Raw genomic sequence first — 18,266 nt, forward strand, 5'->3', positions numbered from 1 at the left:
ATAACTGGATTCTCTGTGACATTAATAACCTCACTTTGCGGTTCTCTTCAAATAATTAAATGTACTCTCTAAATAATTAAATTTTACATGAGTTTCATTTAGTCTCGGATCATGTAGCCTCGAACATGACACTTTGTAATTTAGACTTCCAATGAAAAAGTCATAACCCTTAAAATTTTTATTGATAGGCGTTTGCTAACGACTTTGACATTTTTCTGGAAAATAAAGGAGGCGTTGTGAAAAAATTGGAAGGGAGAAGGAATTTGTGATTTAAGTAGGTGTAGGTGTGATGGCGGAGGAGTTGCAAGTTATTACACCGTTGAGGCATGAAGGTTCAGCTTTAAGGTCGAATCGAAGAGATGTCGATGGAAAAATTGTAGGTTATCGAGTAGGATTGAACGTTTAATATCGTGACGTTTCTAGGGCAGGAAGTTTGATATTTCGTTCAAATGATTCTGAGGATCATAGAGGGTTCTGCATAGAACCTGTTAGAATTGATAAAAATATAGAATCGGAAATAAATTCCAATTTTTATTAATTAAACGAAAGAGTTTCATATATTGGAAGAATAATTCTCAAAGGAACAACGTGAAATTTAATAAATGAAAGTAATGCGAGATTAAATTAAAATCAGGGCTCTCTTCATGGTCCGCCGTCCGAGAGTTGAATACTCAAAGTAAAATTGATTTGGATATCAGTGGATTTCTTTCACTATAAATTAATTTTTATTGCAATACTTGTTCAAAACAATAATTAAACCAATCCGTACAATTTCTAGAGCACACTTTACACATTTGAAGCTTGCAACAGGGAAAGGGATCAGAACACAAAGATGTCAGATCAGAGTTAGGAATTAAGTTTATATCGATCTCGGGAAAAAGTATTGACGAAACTGTCTGAAAATTGGAAAACATGAAACCTTTAGAATTCAACGAGCAAAAAGCAGTGTTTTGTGCTCAATTCAAAAGCTCCTGCATTTTTCTGTCCACCCACGCAGAGACGTACTTCGATTCTGTGAGTTCAGTCAACAGGTAGCTTGTGCTCCCATTGAACGCTGTTTTACAGATACGTGATCCTTTCATCTCTGCTTTCTGCCCTAGACTCGTTTGGTTAGGATGATTCTCCCATCGAAACAAACAAAATTTTCATTCCTGTAAACCGACCCTTCGTTTCTAGCCTCAAGGTTTGTACAACGGTTCCCTGGATATTTTTTCTTAACAAGGAACTTCTTAGAATATAAAAAATATGTACGATGCTATATTACTTTATCAAATTCAAAACAACGAAAGTACCTCCTAAAGCATACGAAGCAATAAAAAGAATTAATTTTCATTCCTCAACCATAAACAGCCACCCTGGATTGGTAATGTCAAATGAAATGTGCTCGACAACTGGAAACTTCCCACGTGGCACATGGAAGCAGGAGCAATCGAGTGGAACAGCTTTTTTTGTCAGAAACAAATTTCGTCGAGGGGAAAAAGGTTATTGCCTGGAATTGGAATCGTGGATTAAAAGACTGGAACAAACGCAGCCGTTTGCTCGTTCTTCAAAATCCAAGTGGAAGCTAAATGGCGGATTAACAGAAAGGAGTAATTCGTCGGCGCTTAAATTCGTGGCAGCGGGCGCTGCGAAAATTATCCCCAGAGGTGTTGTTAATGAAATCCAGCAGAACCAAAAGTTCTCTCATAACGAAGCCCCGTTTCTCCAGTAATTATTGCTAGGATAGGAATAATTATGGGATTATGATACTCCTTGGATCAACGTGGCTGGAATACGTGACTTAATAACTCTCTCACGGAACAAATAACGATAGTAAGAAGATATATACGGTTCCTATAAAGCCAGTGTTATTCTCGCGACCGAATAAAATGGAAGGAAATGTTTCATTATCATTTCTCTCTCTTTAATATGCTCAAGTTACCTGGGGAAAAAATCCAGCCAGCGAATGGGAAAGGGTATTACCTGCTTCACGAGATGAAATAACGTTGAAAGGTACGTATTTCGTTACAAAGGAAGCTGTACTATTAATAAGAAGAATAATTGTCGTAGATATGTATAAAAAGAAATGTTATTCCTTAAAAAATTAAAATGAGGTTAAATGATTGTTAATTTGGAAGAAACAGTTACATCTTTGAGATTTGGTTACATTACTAATTCTACTAATAAAAAAAAAGCAGAACCATAATTAAAAGCTTCATAAAACAAGTGGGAAGGTGAAAAAGTCAGAATAATAATAGTACTCCACGTGTTAAATAAAAAATTCAACGTACAGTTTTACTCTGTTTAATAAATCCTCCTTTTGACGAACCTTTGCAAATAAACCTCTGTATAAAAATGTATATATTGATTTTAATACGAAACATTTATTCGGAATCGATCAATGTATGTACATCTCTTTCAACCTACGCCTCCTGCCTTGGCTAGAGTTACAATGGTGTTTTGTCATTGTACTTCTGCAATCAAATAAATATCAAAGGTCTCGTCCCATCAAAGAAGTGCTTTTTTACAATTTTAGAGAAAAAGAGAAATTTGAGATCTGCTGGGGCAGCTGATCTTTCATATATTAATAATAACAATGTGAAAAAGAAACAATTTAAACATATAATGTGAAACTGAAAATGTTTAGAAATTGTTTTCAATTTTTAGAATAAATGTAAATCATTTTCAAAGGTGGTGTTGATGATCTTAGGCTTATCTTGTTTGACCAGTTAAATCACTTTGCTACCTGGACCCCGAAGATACGATTTAGGATTTGAATTATTCTATTCCTTAGGGACGGGAAATTAGTTTGCCCCCGTAGTTAAATCATTCAACACCTCAGCTCCGACAAATTGGATTAGCCTCGTCCGTTGGCAAAACCGATTTTTGCAAGTCAAACAGATGAATAATTCAACCTCTAAGACACACTGTACATTAAACGACTTCCATGATAGAAATGAAAAACTCTACCAACGTCTTTGCCCAATTGATCGTCATCCAACCATTGGATTGGTAAATAAAATCATAGTCCTTATATTTTCACCACAGAATTATTTTTGATCATTAAAATACTATTCGAATCAATATTTACTATAAAATCCCATCTTGGCCTAATCTCATCCCTAAAGCCCTTTGCTGGACCTAAAGCAAGGCTATAAGTACCTTTAGTGCCCTTCAGTTAGCATAGAAAATTCAAGGTATTTAGCGTATTTTTTTAGGTATTTCATCGATATTCTGTATTCTTGGGAAGATTTACAGTGGACAGGCACGTATAGGAAAATTGAAAACAAGCTTCGACCAAGGTGAAAATAAAATTCGTAACACGTGTATTACAGGACGATCCGCGAAGCTCGGTAAAAAAATATCATTGCTGGCTTTCTCGTTGCACTCGTTTGTTTGCGAAAACAAATATTTGTCCCGGATACGTTGCAACCCTATTATTCCACGAGTCTCGGACGTTAATTGCATATCGATCGAAACTGTCCTCTGTGCTTTCCTTCTTTGATACACGACGCGACGGTCCATCTGATCCGTTCTTAATGGATTTCAACAAGGACGCGTTCTGATCTCAACGCTTGATATTTGTTCGATTAATTGTTGAGAAACGTGACTTCCAGCCACGTGGAACGTCTTTGGTGAGCTTACGTTTGAAGGGACGGAAGGGTAGCCTTGAGCTGCCGGAGAATTACTCGAGCTTCCTCCTCCGGATCGTCATTCCACGGATAAGACGTGGATTTAATTTCAGAGAAACTGTGTTTAAAATCCTTCAGGAGACAATCTTGACCTTGAGGAATCTCATGAACTGCGAGAAGAAGCTTCGTTCGGTCACTTGGGAAAACAATTTAAGAATACTCGGTTAATAGGTCTCTGTGTGCTAATGTACTCAGCAAACTAATTTGGAAAATTAAGAACCTCAGAGAATTGTCTCAAGGTCTGTAGGTACCAATTACATATACTAAATGATTTTAGCTTAAACACCCAAATTTAGTATATCTCACCCAGGCCTAACTCACAATTAGTCATAAGCATCTATAGTGCTCTGCCAATTAACTTAATAAATTAGAAGTATTTAGTGATCTTTTCTAGAGTTTAAATGCTCCAAGTGTCTCTTTAATTAGATCCCATGAAAGAAATTGCCATAAAACCTGCTCAAAGGACTCAAGACCCTCCCTGTCTTAACTGAATGGTAACAGATCTGGCCCCATTCCATTTCCACTATCTCCATTGAAATTTCTTTCTATTCCACCAAGTTTCATTGACCGTATCACTGATGGAAGATAACTTGTCACAGCTATCCAAGGTTTATTAGGTGAAAATTGGACGGAGGAGTTTAATTAGACGGACGGTACTGGCGTGCCGGTATACCACGTGTCCTCCCAAGGATAGTCAAGGAAACAGTAACACCGGTAGCAGGAATAAATTAACCCGGGACAAGTGTAGAGGCTTCCCTCGCGTTTCCGGATAATTTATTCGACGCCCGAGGCTGTTTGTCGCCGTTGAACCTCTCCGGGGTGCAATTCCAATGCGCATCAATCCGGCAGGGGTACAAAAAAGCAGAAAGTGCTAAATTAACTTTTTCAAAGCCAGTTTTCGTGCCTTTCATCATCCTTTTAAAAAAAAATGGTGAGCCAATAATAATAATAGCAGGAAATCTTGAACATAACCTCTTTAAATTATAAACCCTTTACTGCAACGATATAAAGCTTAAAATTAAATGCCACTTTCTGTTCACAACCTATTGTAATAAGAATAATGGATCATTCTAACCTCAAAATTGGAGGGAACTGCTATTATTTTTGAAGCAACGTGATATATTGAACAGAATTATAGTTTTCTTTTCAATATGTACCTAAAAACAACTTCCTAGAGGATATTAAATTCTGCACAGCAGAAAAACAGTCGGTTAGCTCCTTAGAAAAGTGAACCCGCTGTTTCAGGCGAAAATTTGCATTTAGATGACTCAGAAATTCCCTGTGTGCTAAACATTTCAGAACGTGACCTGCCTAGAGCCACATAGCTGCATTCGATCATACGTTCCCTTCGAGTTATCAAGAATCTATGTGAATGGGTGTGTATAAAAGGAAAAGGGATACACGGTATCATTGTGCCAATAGAGAAATGAACTGTCAGATAAGAGGACGGGGACGATTATAGAGACAGATAAGCCGACGGATAGCCATGGTACACGGGGGCAGCTTTCATTTTATGATCCCTCGTACGCGTTCGTTCCGGTTCGAAAGAAAAATAAAACTAAATCGACTAGAAGGATGCACGATGGATTGATAAATTATTGACACTGCCTTTGAACTTTATAATCAGTTCATTGAGTAGAAGGGCGCATAGAAAGGTTTGTAATAGTAAGTTACTTATTCTTGATCTATCAGAGAAAAATTAGATAACCCTTATGGTCTTTCTGTATTTTGAGGCAGATTTATTATAGTTTATTGAGATTTTTATTTTTTAAGTCACGGAATGGCTCATTAGTTGCATAATTTTGAGGTTAGGTTAATTCTAATCCTAAGTAATTCACGCTAATACTATAACTAAGCTATGGATTTAATTTGGACGATTTAGTTATAGGAATGAAAATTGCTCGTCAGTGATACACGCAGAAACCACTGTCTAAAAATCGATACAGCAGTATCGTAATCTACGCAAGTATTATCATCGAAATGGGTATTAAAAGGTTAACTTTTCCCCGCAGGAATTCAGTAATTTCGTTATCTGATGCCATAAAGGACCATTTCCTGACGAAACAATTTCTAAACAAAGAGTGCCGTATAAATAGCGAATATAAAAATTAAATTTTTGAGGTTATGACTTATTAAAAATTCAACGAAAGCTTTGTCTTAAAAAGTAAATTAGATATCGGCCATTGAAAGACACTTTTATCGCGAAGAGAAATGACTTTGGTATTAACAGAAGCTTATCAGGGAAAATTGAACGTAAATTTGTAATAACATTAAGGATGAACGAAGAAGTAATAACTTTCATGGAGTTAATTAAAGGTAAATGGAATAACAGTGTCTGAAAGTACAGGAGAAGCTTCACAATGAAAATACAGTTGGGTTCACGAAAGCAGAAACTGGCGGAAGTTAAACTTGATCAAAGAAAGTGTTTCCAGATTTCAGTCAAAGGATGTGATATATTTTTATCACGGACTTCATTCGAAATAAGATCTGTACTTTATCTGAAAGCTTCGACATAATTCGTATTTTACGGCTGAAAAAGTTGCCAGCTTGCTGAGAAGTTGTTGCATAAATTCATAGCGTGCGGAAAATACGTTCAATTTTCGCGGAAATCGAGGGAAATCTTAGAAACGTTAGATGAAAATCGATTTTAAGTTTCTCTCGAATTATTTGGTGGCTTTAATTTTTTAAATTTGAAAATTGAACAGCTACTTAATCTAAAAAGTATTATTATCACCAATTTTAACAATTTTTTAATGAAAAGTTGTAGAAATAATGAATTGACCTAACTTCAAAAATAAAGAACGATGAAATACCAATATTTTGTTTTGTAATCTGGAAATTGTAGAAATAATGGATTAGTTTTTACTATCTAACCTCAAAAATATAAATATCTGAATTTCCTAACCTCAAACGAGTAGAAATAATGGATTATCCTAACCTAAAAAATAAAAAGAATTACAATACACTATTCATATATTCCAATCCATACCACGAATAAATCTTATTCCACTTTGATAATATGAATTTTTCTCACGTTTTTCGCGTTGATTTTTCAATCTATAGTACACGCTACCAATATTTACACAATATATATTTTGTAGCTTTTATATTAAACGAAATATTCATTTCAATATTTGTCCTATCAAAAACATCTGAAATATTAAATGTTATTTTTAAAACTTTTCATCTGTGAAAATTGTGCCCATTAGAGACCTTCAATTTCCCAAATAATTAACAACATATTGAGATGTACAAAATAATTCACAGAACCTAGAAAAGTTATCAAACAACAGTTTTCTAATTAACGTTAATTCTAACAGCAACATATCAGCAGATTTCTCAAAATGTCAACATTGTAATACAAGCAACGAACAGACAATGAATACAGAACAGTCTCAAAGCAAAGGTATTTCAACCAAACCGTGATAGCAGATTGTTAGAGGTGATAAACCACGTGTTTCATTAACGGGGGAAGTTAATTAAATCTCTGTTGAAGCAACAACGAATTGAAATTAAAGCAACCGCATGTCTTGACGGTCTGTGTTACTCCCACATACAGATATACGCACATGCACCCATTGAATCATTGAATTCCATTGTGCATAGTACCTCTCTGAAAATTATTATAAAAATTGTTGGACTTGGAATCAATTCATCCCCATCAATTTCCTATTAATGCTTAATTAAAGGATTCATTAGATTAAGTGATGGTACAAGAGCAATATTAAAATTATCAGGTGTTGGCCTGAGGCCGAGTTTACATTGAGCAAGACTACTCTGGACTCAAAGGATAGAAAGAGTTAAAGATGGGACATATTGTTCGCCCCAAGGACCTTGCCTAGGTACTGGTAAGGACAGTAGGGCCTGCCACTTGCCCAGTGTGAATTCAACCTAAGAGTCAATGGATACAAAGAGTAATGAAATATGCGAGAGAGAATCCATCTACCCATTCATACTAACCAGATGAATACAGCATCTGCATACTGCTATTCAAGGATGCTCTCAAGTGCCTGCTGCTTGTAGGACCACGTATATGTTGCATCCCTGCAGGCACAGCTGCCCATCTAGGCTAGCACTGTTCATCCTCATTTCTACTCTCACGATTCCTCTTATTAGGTGTGGAAATTCACATACCATACACAGTAGCAGCTCGATAATTCCCTGCTTTTATAGAAATTCTGTATTTGTCACATATGTAGCGAAATCACGGATTGGACAAATGAACCGTTTTATCGCGGTGAAACACTCATTCGTGGGGGATGAAGGAACAACGCAATCTCGCGAGGATGGAGGTCAACGTGTCCATTACACGCGACGGAGGGAGGAATAGTAGGGGTAGATTTTGGAGGGAAGAAAAATCTCTTTCGTTCATCCTAAGCTATGTATGTTAGACTTCATTAAAGTAATTAAGAAAATTTACAAGAAGCTCTTATTTGCTTATGTTGCTCTTTGGTCACTAATGAAAATTTGAGTAAACTCGTTCTCAGTAATAAATGGAAATTCTGTTCACTCTATGGAAATGTGTAAGAGTCACTGGGCAAAGTGGTCGTCCAATAATTGTGGACGTACCTTCTGGAAATGTCATCCATAATTTTATGACAACGAGGACATATTGATATTGAACCAAATACAAAGGAACCGCAACTTCGAAAGCTTCGTATGAATGCAAAGCAAAGCAAATAATATTCAAAGCCCAAAATCGACGTTTAAATTATCATTAAATTATTTGTTTATGTAATATGCTTTATGAATTCTTGTTCGAGTTAAATTATCTTGGACGACTACGAGTCTCGGATGACACAAAGGATCGTAGAATTCGGATGTACAAAGGATTCCACCCCTTGGGATTCCAGTAGCATTTATTTCTTGATCATTAAGCGTAATGGTCGCTAATTGAATCGCTTTCGAACTTGACTCCCGCCCTTGACCCGCACCCTTTGGTCGTCGGCGTGTCACCGACAGATTCGTATTACGACACCTCCTCGTGCCCCGCACAATTGGACTCCGCCAGGATTCCGGGAATTCTGACGGTGGAAAATTGGAATTCTAACCGATATGACAGCGAACGATTTGCAATTTTGAACGTTTTTCACGCGGAACTTCGGAAATCGTGGAATTATTCAACATTAAACGTGTGACAATCTACGGAATTCACGAAGTAACAATTTTAACGGATTCGTCGAAATCTGAAGCAATCACAAGGGAAGTAATCAAGACCCTACAAGAATCGAAGGTCCGACCATCCGATCCCTACGGGCCAAAAACACTGGAAACGAATAAACGAAGGTCCAGAGTAGATCTTACGGATGGCAATAGCAGAAAATGAGATTTCTTCCTGAGATAGGGTGGCGACGTCTTTGTATTTTCACTTTCGATTTTACGACTTTACCGAACTGGTCCTGCAGGCTTCCTCTATTAAGATCATGAAAACGTGCTATCGATTCGTGAGGAGTGGAAGCACATTCTCCATTACTCTGGTCCCCTCTGTGGAAAACTTGAAAGAATTTATGGGAAACATTCTTCCTTGTCTTTTACCACGTGCCTACCAAATATTATGAAATGGGTCAGCAAACTCTGGGAATCCTAAAGCACGGTTGTAAGACCAGGTTAGGTCTGATTTGACATTAAGTAATTACCTCCCTAACTTTTAAGACTTTACACAAACGCAAGATTCAAGGTTAGATCTATTTAAGTCTACTTTGGCACTGTAAGTCTCTGTAGCTTTGAGGTTAGGGCACTGATCCTGTAAACCAGGGATCAAGGGGCTTAATTGTACATTGCCTCAAGTTTCAAGACTTTGCCTAAATGCAAAATTGAAAATGGCCCAAACATCAACCAAAGATTTCATAGAAATCCTAACCTCATTGTCACATTAATTAAACAATTTTGAATCTAATATGGAGACACCATTCAACAGGAAGTACTCTATTAGTACCCTCTCGAAACATGGATTATAATCCATCACGTAGATGAACAAAGTTAGCCTAGTACAAATGTGTCAAGTTGAGGTTATCGTTTGAGACAGTTTCCGGTAGGGAAGTTCCGATGGAACGCATAATGTCCTGCACGTGTAATGAAGCTGATGCGTTTGTCGAGAGAATATCGGCAACGCGATAAAGCAATTATTTTCATCCGACGTTACCCATTAGTTGGCAATCTGATTACACAACACGACCGGCTTCCCTTTCTCGTAAACTTAGAAGGAAACACGATGGCCCGTCGATGCGTCGCGGTCGCCATTTTGTTCACGGTCGCGAATCAACATGGAAGAAGTAACCAAGTGGTTTCAGATGCATATCTGAACGTTGCACTTTAGTTGTATGGAGTGTGATGAAAGCAGAATAAAAATAAAAGCATGCTAAGATTTTATCAAGTGGAATACCTAACAGACCTAAGTCCAACCTCGATATCTACCAAATTATGCTGATGATTCGCGATTTAAGTCACGTTTAAATGGTCTAGACAGCCGGTGACACGTACTGATTGCAACGAATACGTAAGGTGACCTGTAAATCCCTGATACACCTCCAGTCGCAAAAAATGTCGTAATAAAACGACTTGACTACCTGAGGCAGACCAAGTTACCGACCTATCTAGTAAATAATTCAACGGAATATTGTCAGAGACTTGTGAAGTTTTAACAGAGTCTCCCCGTTCCCAAGTTTCGTCTTTTGAGAACGAAAAGTTGCGAGACCCATCGTCGGTGTCAAATAATTTAAGGAACACTTAATAATGAAATATCTAAAGTTTCCGCTCATTCTCAAAGTCTTCGTTAACGAGTTCTCTTGAAGGGAACTTCGAAGCTTCCGAAACAAGATCAAATCAAAATGATTTCTCCCAATGGTAATTCAGCGATTTCTCAAAGGCTATTGTAAATTGTCTGGTTGAATGGTGCTCCATAAATATCACTCTCAGCCGCGATCAAGCATGATACAAAAGGAAAGGAAATGAGGATCTTGCATTGAAAAAGGAACCGTTTTACAGCAATGTTCCCTGGTGAGAATAAAATCATGAATAAGGAGGATCGTTATTTATACACGAAACGTGCAATTCTAGGGGGTGGAAAAATAACCAAACGAGTATTCTTTTTTTTTTCTTTACCCATGGATCACGATTAATCTAACAAAATATTTCTTCTAACTCGATTGAATTAAAAATCTTCATGAAAATTCGTTTGGATAAAAATTTCATGTTTTTTTTTTTAACTAAATAAGAATTGCAAAATTCTGTCCCTTTTTCTAAATAATTCCCTCCCCTCCCCTCAATTTCACGTGATCTCATATTAAACAAAATTTAAGACATGGAGGGAAAAAGAATGATTGATTTGACGTCGAGAGACCACATGCTCCTTTATGAATTTTTTTTTAGAAAATTTATGAGCCCTTTTTTGATAAAATTTCCTTATTTTAAAAAATAAGTTTTCAACGCAAAATAATGGAGAAGGTAAAAGATATTAGTCTATGATCAATATAAAATTATTAATATCTAAAAGTAACTTCCTCTACCAAAATTAAACTAGAATTCCTTTCACGAGACCGAAGAAACGATTTTGTAATCTATATTTCTGTACCGGGTTTCAATATATTACATAATTTCAGGAAAATCTGTGGGAAGTTCGTTCATAAAGTTATTTGGAGCTGCGTGGGCGTAATTCAGTTACTGTTGAGATTAAAATACTTAATTGGTAAGGTATATTTCGATGAAAGGTACAATTACACATTGACAATGGGGAAGGAAATTTATGATTAAAAGGAATATTTTGAAATAAATACAGTCGAAATGACTTTGTTGTGACAGGAGAATAATTTCGCACAATTCAAATAATAATGACGGGTACATTTTCTCGTTAAAATAAAAGCGACAGTGGATATTAAAAGCTCATCAGTAATTGGTGATAATAATTTTCCAGCTCTAATACTTAAACGTTTTAAGCAACATGGATGTAGAGTGTAGAGTGAATCAATATCGATAGCCAACAATTTCAGCTTTATTATTAGATCGACAACAGTGCAAAAAAAATCATAAAAATAACTATCATAGAATACCTTGAATTTCCATGTAATAATTTAGAGATAAAAATAATTTAATCATTCCAAGAATTATGTCTTGAAATTGTGTAAAGAAATAAATTCCGAAACAAATTGTTAAATTTAAATTAAATTAAAATTGAGATTACAACTGTATTAAAAACTTATTCAATTTCTACATTGAATATTCATTTCAATCTCGAATAATAAAGCTGAACCAATTACCAGTTCAAAAAATACAAAAAAAAAAATGGAAATAATTTCACTAAATCTTATAATTACATAATCAGCAGTTTCACTCGCAAAAGGGTATATTTAAAAAACAACTTCTGCATGGCAATTAATTCTGCCATGGAGAAAAAACTGGTACACCATTCCACGTTCCTCGTTAACAAACCGGAAATGCCCGTGTTTCGATGCTTACAATCGATCGATTGAAGTCGTGTAATAATTTTTGAGAGCTGCAGTTCGCTGTCGTTTGAAAAATTAGCTCTGTCGATGGAAATAAACTGGATTACGTTCAATTTCAACTTTCCAACCCATCATTCTCACCCCCCAACCCCTGTCATTTCTCTGGTAAGTAACTCGGCGCGAGCAACAGATTGTTGCGAGCTGCAGTTATTTCCGATACACTAAAGGGAATTTTCCTGCGTAACGATGACGAACGTGAAATGCATAAAGGAATTAAAGTAGTATGAGTAAAAAAATAAATGATAATAGAAATATAAGTAGGGGTGTCCGGTACCTGAATTTTAGAGTAAGTGAACAATCCTAAAAATGAGTAATAATCTAGAAGTGGTATCAAACAATATAATAAGAAAAGATTATTAAAAAGAAGTCACTACTTTTACCCCCCTTCCCATCCTCTGTTAGAAATTCCGTCCAAAATCAAAACTCTGATGTCAAAACTCACATGCTGCATTGGATAGGCGCCGCTACCGACGAAGAAATCCCATGCCCACGCAAAGATTCGCGCGCAAATGTGCATCGACGTCACAGCCAGGGTGTCAAGTTTGCCCTTCCCAGCGTCCACAACACCAGGATCCACCTGTCCTACAGCTATGATGTTTTTATAGCGACACTCCAGCACAGATTACGATTACATCTCAACCCCATGACATTATCGCGCGATACCGATCCGCTCATGTTTTCCCGCCATTGACGTTACATTTTCCCCGCGGCCATTATAGTATTCCGTATTCCTGCATCCTGCATTCCCCGGCTCGTTACAGTATCGGTAATGGAATCTTCCAGTAACGGTATGTTCTGTTACAGGATCGTCTTAGGGGGAGCAATCCGATCGTCCTGCAACCCGATCGCTTCTAGTATTGATTGTGATTCGAAACTGGAAACTGTGTTGATGCTGAAGGAGACAGGATCTTTTGTCGTGCAAATTAGTCCAAAAGTTCATGGCCCATTTGTATCTGTTCGTAACAGTTAGCCTCGGGTAGCCTTAATGTTAAGTTCACCATATTTAATCTCGGGCTGAAGTTGAATCTCGAAGCTACAGGTAGGATACAAGTCTCTCCAGTCTTCAGGGTCACAGAGCCTCGACCGTGATTTCGATTTCGATTACATAACCGCGAAAACGATCGATCATTCGACGATTGCCAGCCGCGTTTGCCCGAGATCCTTGTCACTCACTCCTACCGGAAGGAGGCCGGCGAACGTTCGCCCGGAAGAGTAATTACGTTCCTGTCACTCCTCGCACCTCTTCGCGGCACTTCGACGAACCTGAGACCTACGCTATTTCCAAGAATCCTACGTCCTATATACCCTAGGAGCTACTTGTTGATTGACACACGGCACAAACTTTCATTCACAACAAACTATCCGAGTAGTCCAACTTGTCGATGTACGTGCAGAGCGATGCGAGATCAGTCGATCAATATTCATTATTTTTACGATCTATAAGATATATCGAACATTTAAACTAGACCTAAGTTTAAACACTAACTATTTGATTGAAATTGGTGAGTTTGTGGAGAAATGATGTGCAAGGATTGGTTCTAGAGGGTCTGAGGAGGAGGACCTGCGGACGCAGACCTACGCGGAACACTCTCGTCTGAAGGACTGAGCGATACTGACGGAAGAAACAGGCGCGTGCCGCTTGGGAACACGTAGGGAACGCGGAACGCATGTCAAAGGAGTATCTATAGATACAGGGTACACAACCCTTTTCAAGTGGCCAGGAGGCTTAACAGGTGGATGGAACGGTGGAAAAATATTAGCACGGAATGCTTGAAGCACCGGATAAAAACGAATGTATTGGAGCACGAGATTCGAATGGAATTAGAAATGAAAAATTCAATGGAAACTGTGTGCACTGTGAGCGCTGTGTAAAGCTACCGTCAGTTGGGATAAGCCTTTTAAATTGAAAACGATATTTGACAGCAAAATTTGGAATGGATAAAAGCATGAAGAGATTAAATATTTTAAAATGTGTCAATATTGTTGTAATATTAGGCTTCCTTAAAACTATAGAAATTCAGAAATGAAATGTTCGTAGAAAATATAAGATTTCTACTTATTCGTTATTTTTGGTAGAGATTAATTATTTATTTAATTAGTCTTATCTGATATTCAATGTTTCTATCATTAATCATAACAAAACCATCGTTAAAACCATATTGAGCCCCGAAGTATAATATTAAATACATGTAGCCTTATGAGAAATAATTTAAATTTTCAAATATGTGGCGCCATAACGAAACGTAACTAGCGCCACGGAAATGTGCGTTTGACGCTGTAACGAAGCGTTGCAGCGTCACGGAGAAACACAAGCTTGGCGCCATAAAAGTAATTAAATAATTGCTATTGATTGAAATTAGAAATGAGAACTACCATAATATTCTTTATTGCTATCAATAAAACGTAATAATGAACCATTTTTAAAGCTATTTTCCTTACCGTGTTGAAGACTAATTGAGTTCATTGCAGAAAATGCTGTACGGTTCCTCTGGAGTCCGTTTATCTTCGAAATTTCGTCACACAAAGAAATCACTATGTTGTTTTGCATTAAATGTGATCACGAACCATCAATGAAATACTTATTTAATAAATAACACACTCAAACATTAAATTTTAAAAAGAAAAACACTAAAATACCGCTTATGAAATAGATTACGCGTTACCGCATTCACTCCCGGATTGAAACTGACACAGGGTGGCGCTTCAATGCTCTTCGGTACGAGAACCATCCGCTCAACGCTTTACCGGTAGACGATGGTACTTACGTTTTCTTTTCTTCTAACATTCGATAAATATATGACGTTTAAATCAGTTTCTGTTCGGCCTAATTTTCAATGAAACCTGGGCTGTTTTACCGACGCGGAATTCGTTGTGATGTGATTTTTAAATTAATTCTCGTACATTTTCAAACATCAACGGTTTATCAGACCTGCAGCTTCTAACCTCAATTGTCCAACAGACACGCGACAATTTTACGCGCAAAGTGTAATTAGAAATCTATACGTGTATAGTTTATATACTTGTACATAAAATCGTGATTGTTAACAAGTAATTATAAACAAGTTACTTAAAGTATAGTCCAAGTAAAAAGTATGTTGGGATTTCATACACTTTTTAATAAAGGAAGGTGTTCAGTTATTGGGATGGTACATGTTGGTGCACTGCCTGGTATAAAATATTTCAAAATCTTATATTAAATGATTGCATAAAAAAAAATTTCTCCCAATAAAAGTTGTTGACAGTTGTCTTTATCATTCTTAAGTTTGAAATGTCACATAAATGCTTTATCTTTGTTCTTGATGTAAAAGAATATATCAGTTATAAATAACATTTGCTGTAAACATCATATCACTGTTAATCAATGAATGGACAACAACCAGAAAAATATGTTGTTATCACAATATATTTTTAACAATAAATGTTCTTTAAGGTAATATTTTTTAGGATCACCTTTGTATGGTGGTGATACAAGAAAAATTTTAGATAATGCTATAAAGGAAGCATTAATATATAAAGATTGTTATGTTGTAAGTATAATTAGAAAATATACGAATCATTGATTCTGTAGCTATCAAGATTATTGTGTGTTAACTTAAGGATGGTATCTTGGTGGAAAACATGCACGATATTCCATATGTAGGGCCCAAAGATATATCTCCAGAAACTACAGCATTTATGACAAGAATCTGTACAGAAATTAAAAGAGCATTACCTGATAATTTACCTTGTGGTGTACAGGTAAATGGCAGAGAATATATCTCATGAAATATTCTGTACATTGTTCATAAAATGTTATCAAAGAAAAAAAATAGATTTTAGGAGGATGTAACAAAGAAGCAATGGCTGTAGCAAAAGCTGCTGATTTTCAGTTTATTAGAGCAGAAGGATTTGTTTTTTCTCATATTGCAGATGAAGGTTTTACAGATGCATGTGCTGGCTCTTTATTGAGGTACAGAAAGCAGATTGATGCAGAAGATGTTCTTATTCTTGCTGATATTAAAAAAAAACATAGGTGATTTATGATGCTTTAATCAAAAAGAAACTCATCTCTTCCATAGGTCTTTTTCATTAGTAATAATCATATTTGTGTAGTTCACATTCAATCACTTCTGATGTAAGCTTATCAGAAACAGTAAAAGCAGCAGAATTTTTCTTAGCTGATGGAATAATACTGACGGGCACTGCTACTGGTGATCCAGCAAGTGCAGCAGAACTTAAAGGTAAAGCCTTATATTAATTTATTAACAATTTATTGTATATATCAAAATTACATTATGCAGAAGTAAAAGAAATTGCCAAAGGACCTGTTCTTATTGGTTCTGGGGTATCAATAAGTAACATAGGAAATTATTTATCATCAGATGCAGTGATTGTAGGATCATATTTTAAAGTAGATGGAAAATGGCAAAATCCAATAGATAATCAAAAAGTGTATAATTTCATGAGAATATTACAAAAACTGCAGAACCCAAAATAATATTTTAAATAATGCTTTTTTAAAAATTATTTTTTTCTTATACATATATATAAATAAACACATTTTATTTTTAAAAGGAACAAATTTTTTTTGTTACATTAATCGGTGATAATCGAAACTCCCAGCGAAATGACAAAAAAATTAATTGTAAGGTAAAGCGGAAACACAGGTAACCGGTTTCAGGGAACCTGTCCTACACAGTGCATGAATAGGCTTTTAATGGTGGGGTGTAAACCCAGACCTTAAACTGAATTTATTATTATGGAGCATTAACCTGTATTCCTTAGAAAAATTTATATAAAGGGGTTAGGGATTTACAAATATAACATAATATTTCAGTTTTTAACATAACACACGATAGTTAATTTTGTACAGAAATCAATTTTATTATTTTAGACTTTAGTTTAAATTTAAATTTCTAGTCAGGGACTGTGCACTGACTTTGAGGCAGCTATCTCTGAACAACAGAGTCAAGCTGCTATGGGTACCAGGTCACGCTGGTATCTCAGGCAACGAGAGGGCTATCGAATTGGCGCGACTGGGGGCGACAAGCTCCCAGCCATACCATGAGTACCCTATTGGGGTCTCAACCTATGCATTGAAGGGCCTGGCTAAAGAATGGTTAAACCAAGAATTCACCAGGCTATGGCAAAACGCTAACGGCATGAGACACACGAGGGCCTTACTTGAGGGACCGTCACAGAAGCTGGGTGACACCTTAACTCACCTGGACAGGGCGCAGCTGCGCATGCTCATGGGCCTAGCGATAGGACACTGGTACATACACGAGGAAACACCTCGCACGCATGGGACTCACAGAGGAGTCGACATGCCCGAGGTGTGAGGAGGTGGATGAGACACCCCTCCACGTACTTCTAAGATACAGGGAACTAAGGGCCCTAAGAGGATCAATCCTGGGGACCTCGGAACTCTCGTCATTAAGTATTTCGGCTGGCTTGGTGCCGGCGCTTCTAAATTTCGCAATATTAGCCCAGCTACCAAGGCACAGCCAGTAAGGAGGCTGCCTAGCGGCCCGGGTACAATGGTCCCCAGGACTGAGTGCGCGGCTAGCCTCAACCAAATAATAATAATAATAAATTTAAATTTACGCGCCATTATTTATTGTTTTCCCGCGCTTTTGTTCGCGGCAACGGGTATTCCCCGAGAAGAGTACAAAACAATGGTGAATTTGTTGAAAAAAAATTAAATTTAGAAAGAAAAATGATAGAGGAAAGTTATCTTTTACGTAAATCTTAACATTTTAATTTTTATCCTTGAAACAGTCAAATTATTTTTATACCGTTCATATGTCACGAATATTAACCTGTGATTTATGTGTTTAGAAATTATAGTACATGCCAAGTGTAAATGTAAATATTGAAAACATGCCAATTCAGTTTTTGTGTTTATAATTAATGTCAATAAATGTTTAAGATTTTATACGTATACACAAATGATGCGATAGACAGTAACAAATTATTCACTTGCAAAAGAAGACCAATATAGATCTATGTACATATTTTGATAGAAATAAAACTGACAGAAATAAACAATAGGGTAATGATGAATTATATATAATATCGTTAACGATACAGATTCCTATATATCTTATATCTTATC

At 36.5% G+C, this 18,266-nt stretch overlaps 1 protein-coding gene and 2 long non-coding RNA genes across 6 annotated transcripts; all 3 read left to right on the plus strand.

The window, feature by feature from the left end:
* The first annotated feature begins 386 nt into the window (after positions 1–386).
* LOC117606518 (uncharacterized) lies at positions 387–2,578 on the plus strand. Of its 4 annotated transcripts, none has more exons than XR_004581970.2 (5): positions 387–676; positions 779–1,014; positions 1,101–1,183; positions 1,351–1,992; positions 2,050–2,578. It is a non-coding gene; the product is annotated as an uncharacterized LOC117606518 (long non-coding RNA). The 4 variants fall into 4 exon arrangements; XR_004581971.2 differs by having other exon boundaries at positions 1,351–1,812; positions 1,918–2,578; XR_013062529.1 differs by having other exon boundaries at positions 1,101–1,247; positions 1,351–2,578.
* Positions 2,579–4,756: 2,178 nt separating this feature from the next.
* Positions 4,757–6,406, plus strand: LOC117606519 (uncharacterized). Its single transcript, XR_004581972.2, has 3 exons — positions 4,757–4,881; positions 4,971–5,326; positions 5,684–6,406. It is a non-coding gene; the product is annotated as an uncharacterized LOC117606519 (long non-coding RNA).
* An 8,549-nt stretch (positions 6,407–14,955) lies between these two features.
* On the plus strand, positions 14,956–16,717 carry LOC117606510 (uncharacterized protein F13E9.13, mitochondrial). Its single transcript, XM_034329033.2, has 6 exons — positions 14,956–15,337; positions 15,614–15,696; positions 15,767–15,907; positions 15,982–16,181; positions 16,262–16,389; positions 16,450–16,717. The coding sequence occupies exons 1-6, from the start codon at positions 15,262–15,264 to the stop codon at positions 16,644–16,646; spliced, it is 825 nt and encodes a 274-aa protein (XP_034184924.2). The 5' UTR covers positions 14,956–15,261; the 3' UTR covers positions 16,647–16,717.
* Positions 16,718–18,266: the final 1,549 nt, after the last annotated feature.

Source organism: Osmia lignaria, chromosome 8 (genome assembly GCF_051020975.1).
Source record: "Osmia lignaria lignaria isolate PbOS001 chromosome 8, iyOsmLign1, whole genome shotgun sequence".
NCBI classification, from domain to species: Eukaryota; Metazoa; Arthropoda; class Insecta; order Hymenoptera; family Megachilidae; genus Osmia; species Osmia lignaria.

What these genes read in the sequence shown, in the direction of transcription:
- LOC117606510 (XM_034329033.2), top strand. Translation starts at nt 15,262, where the DNA reads ATGTTGGGATTTCATACACTTTTTAATAAAGGAAGGTGTTCAGTTATT. An exon ending in ATTTACCTTGTGGTGTACAG is followed by an intron (nt 15,908 to 15,981) that starts GTAAATGGCAGA and finishes GAAAAAAAATAG; the next exon opens with ATTTTAGGAGGATGTAACAA. An exon ending in GATATTAAAAAAAAACATAG is followed by an intron (nt 16,182 to 16,261) that starts GTGATTTATGAT and finishes ATATTTGTGTAG; the next exon opens with TTCACATTCAATCACTTCTG.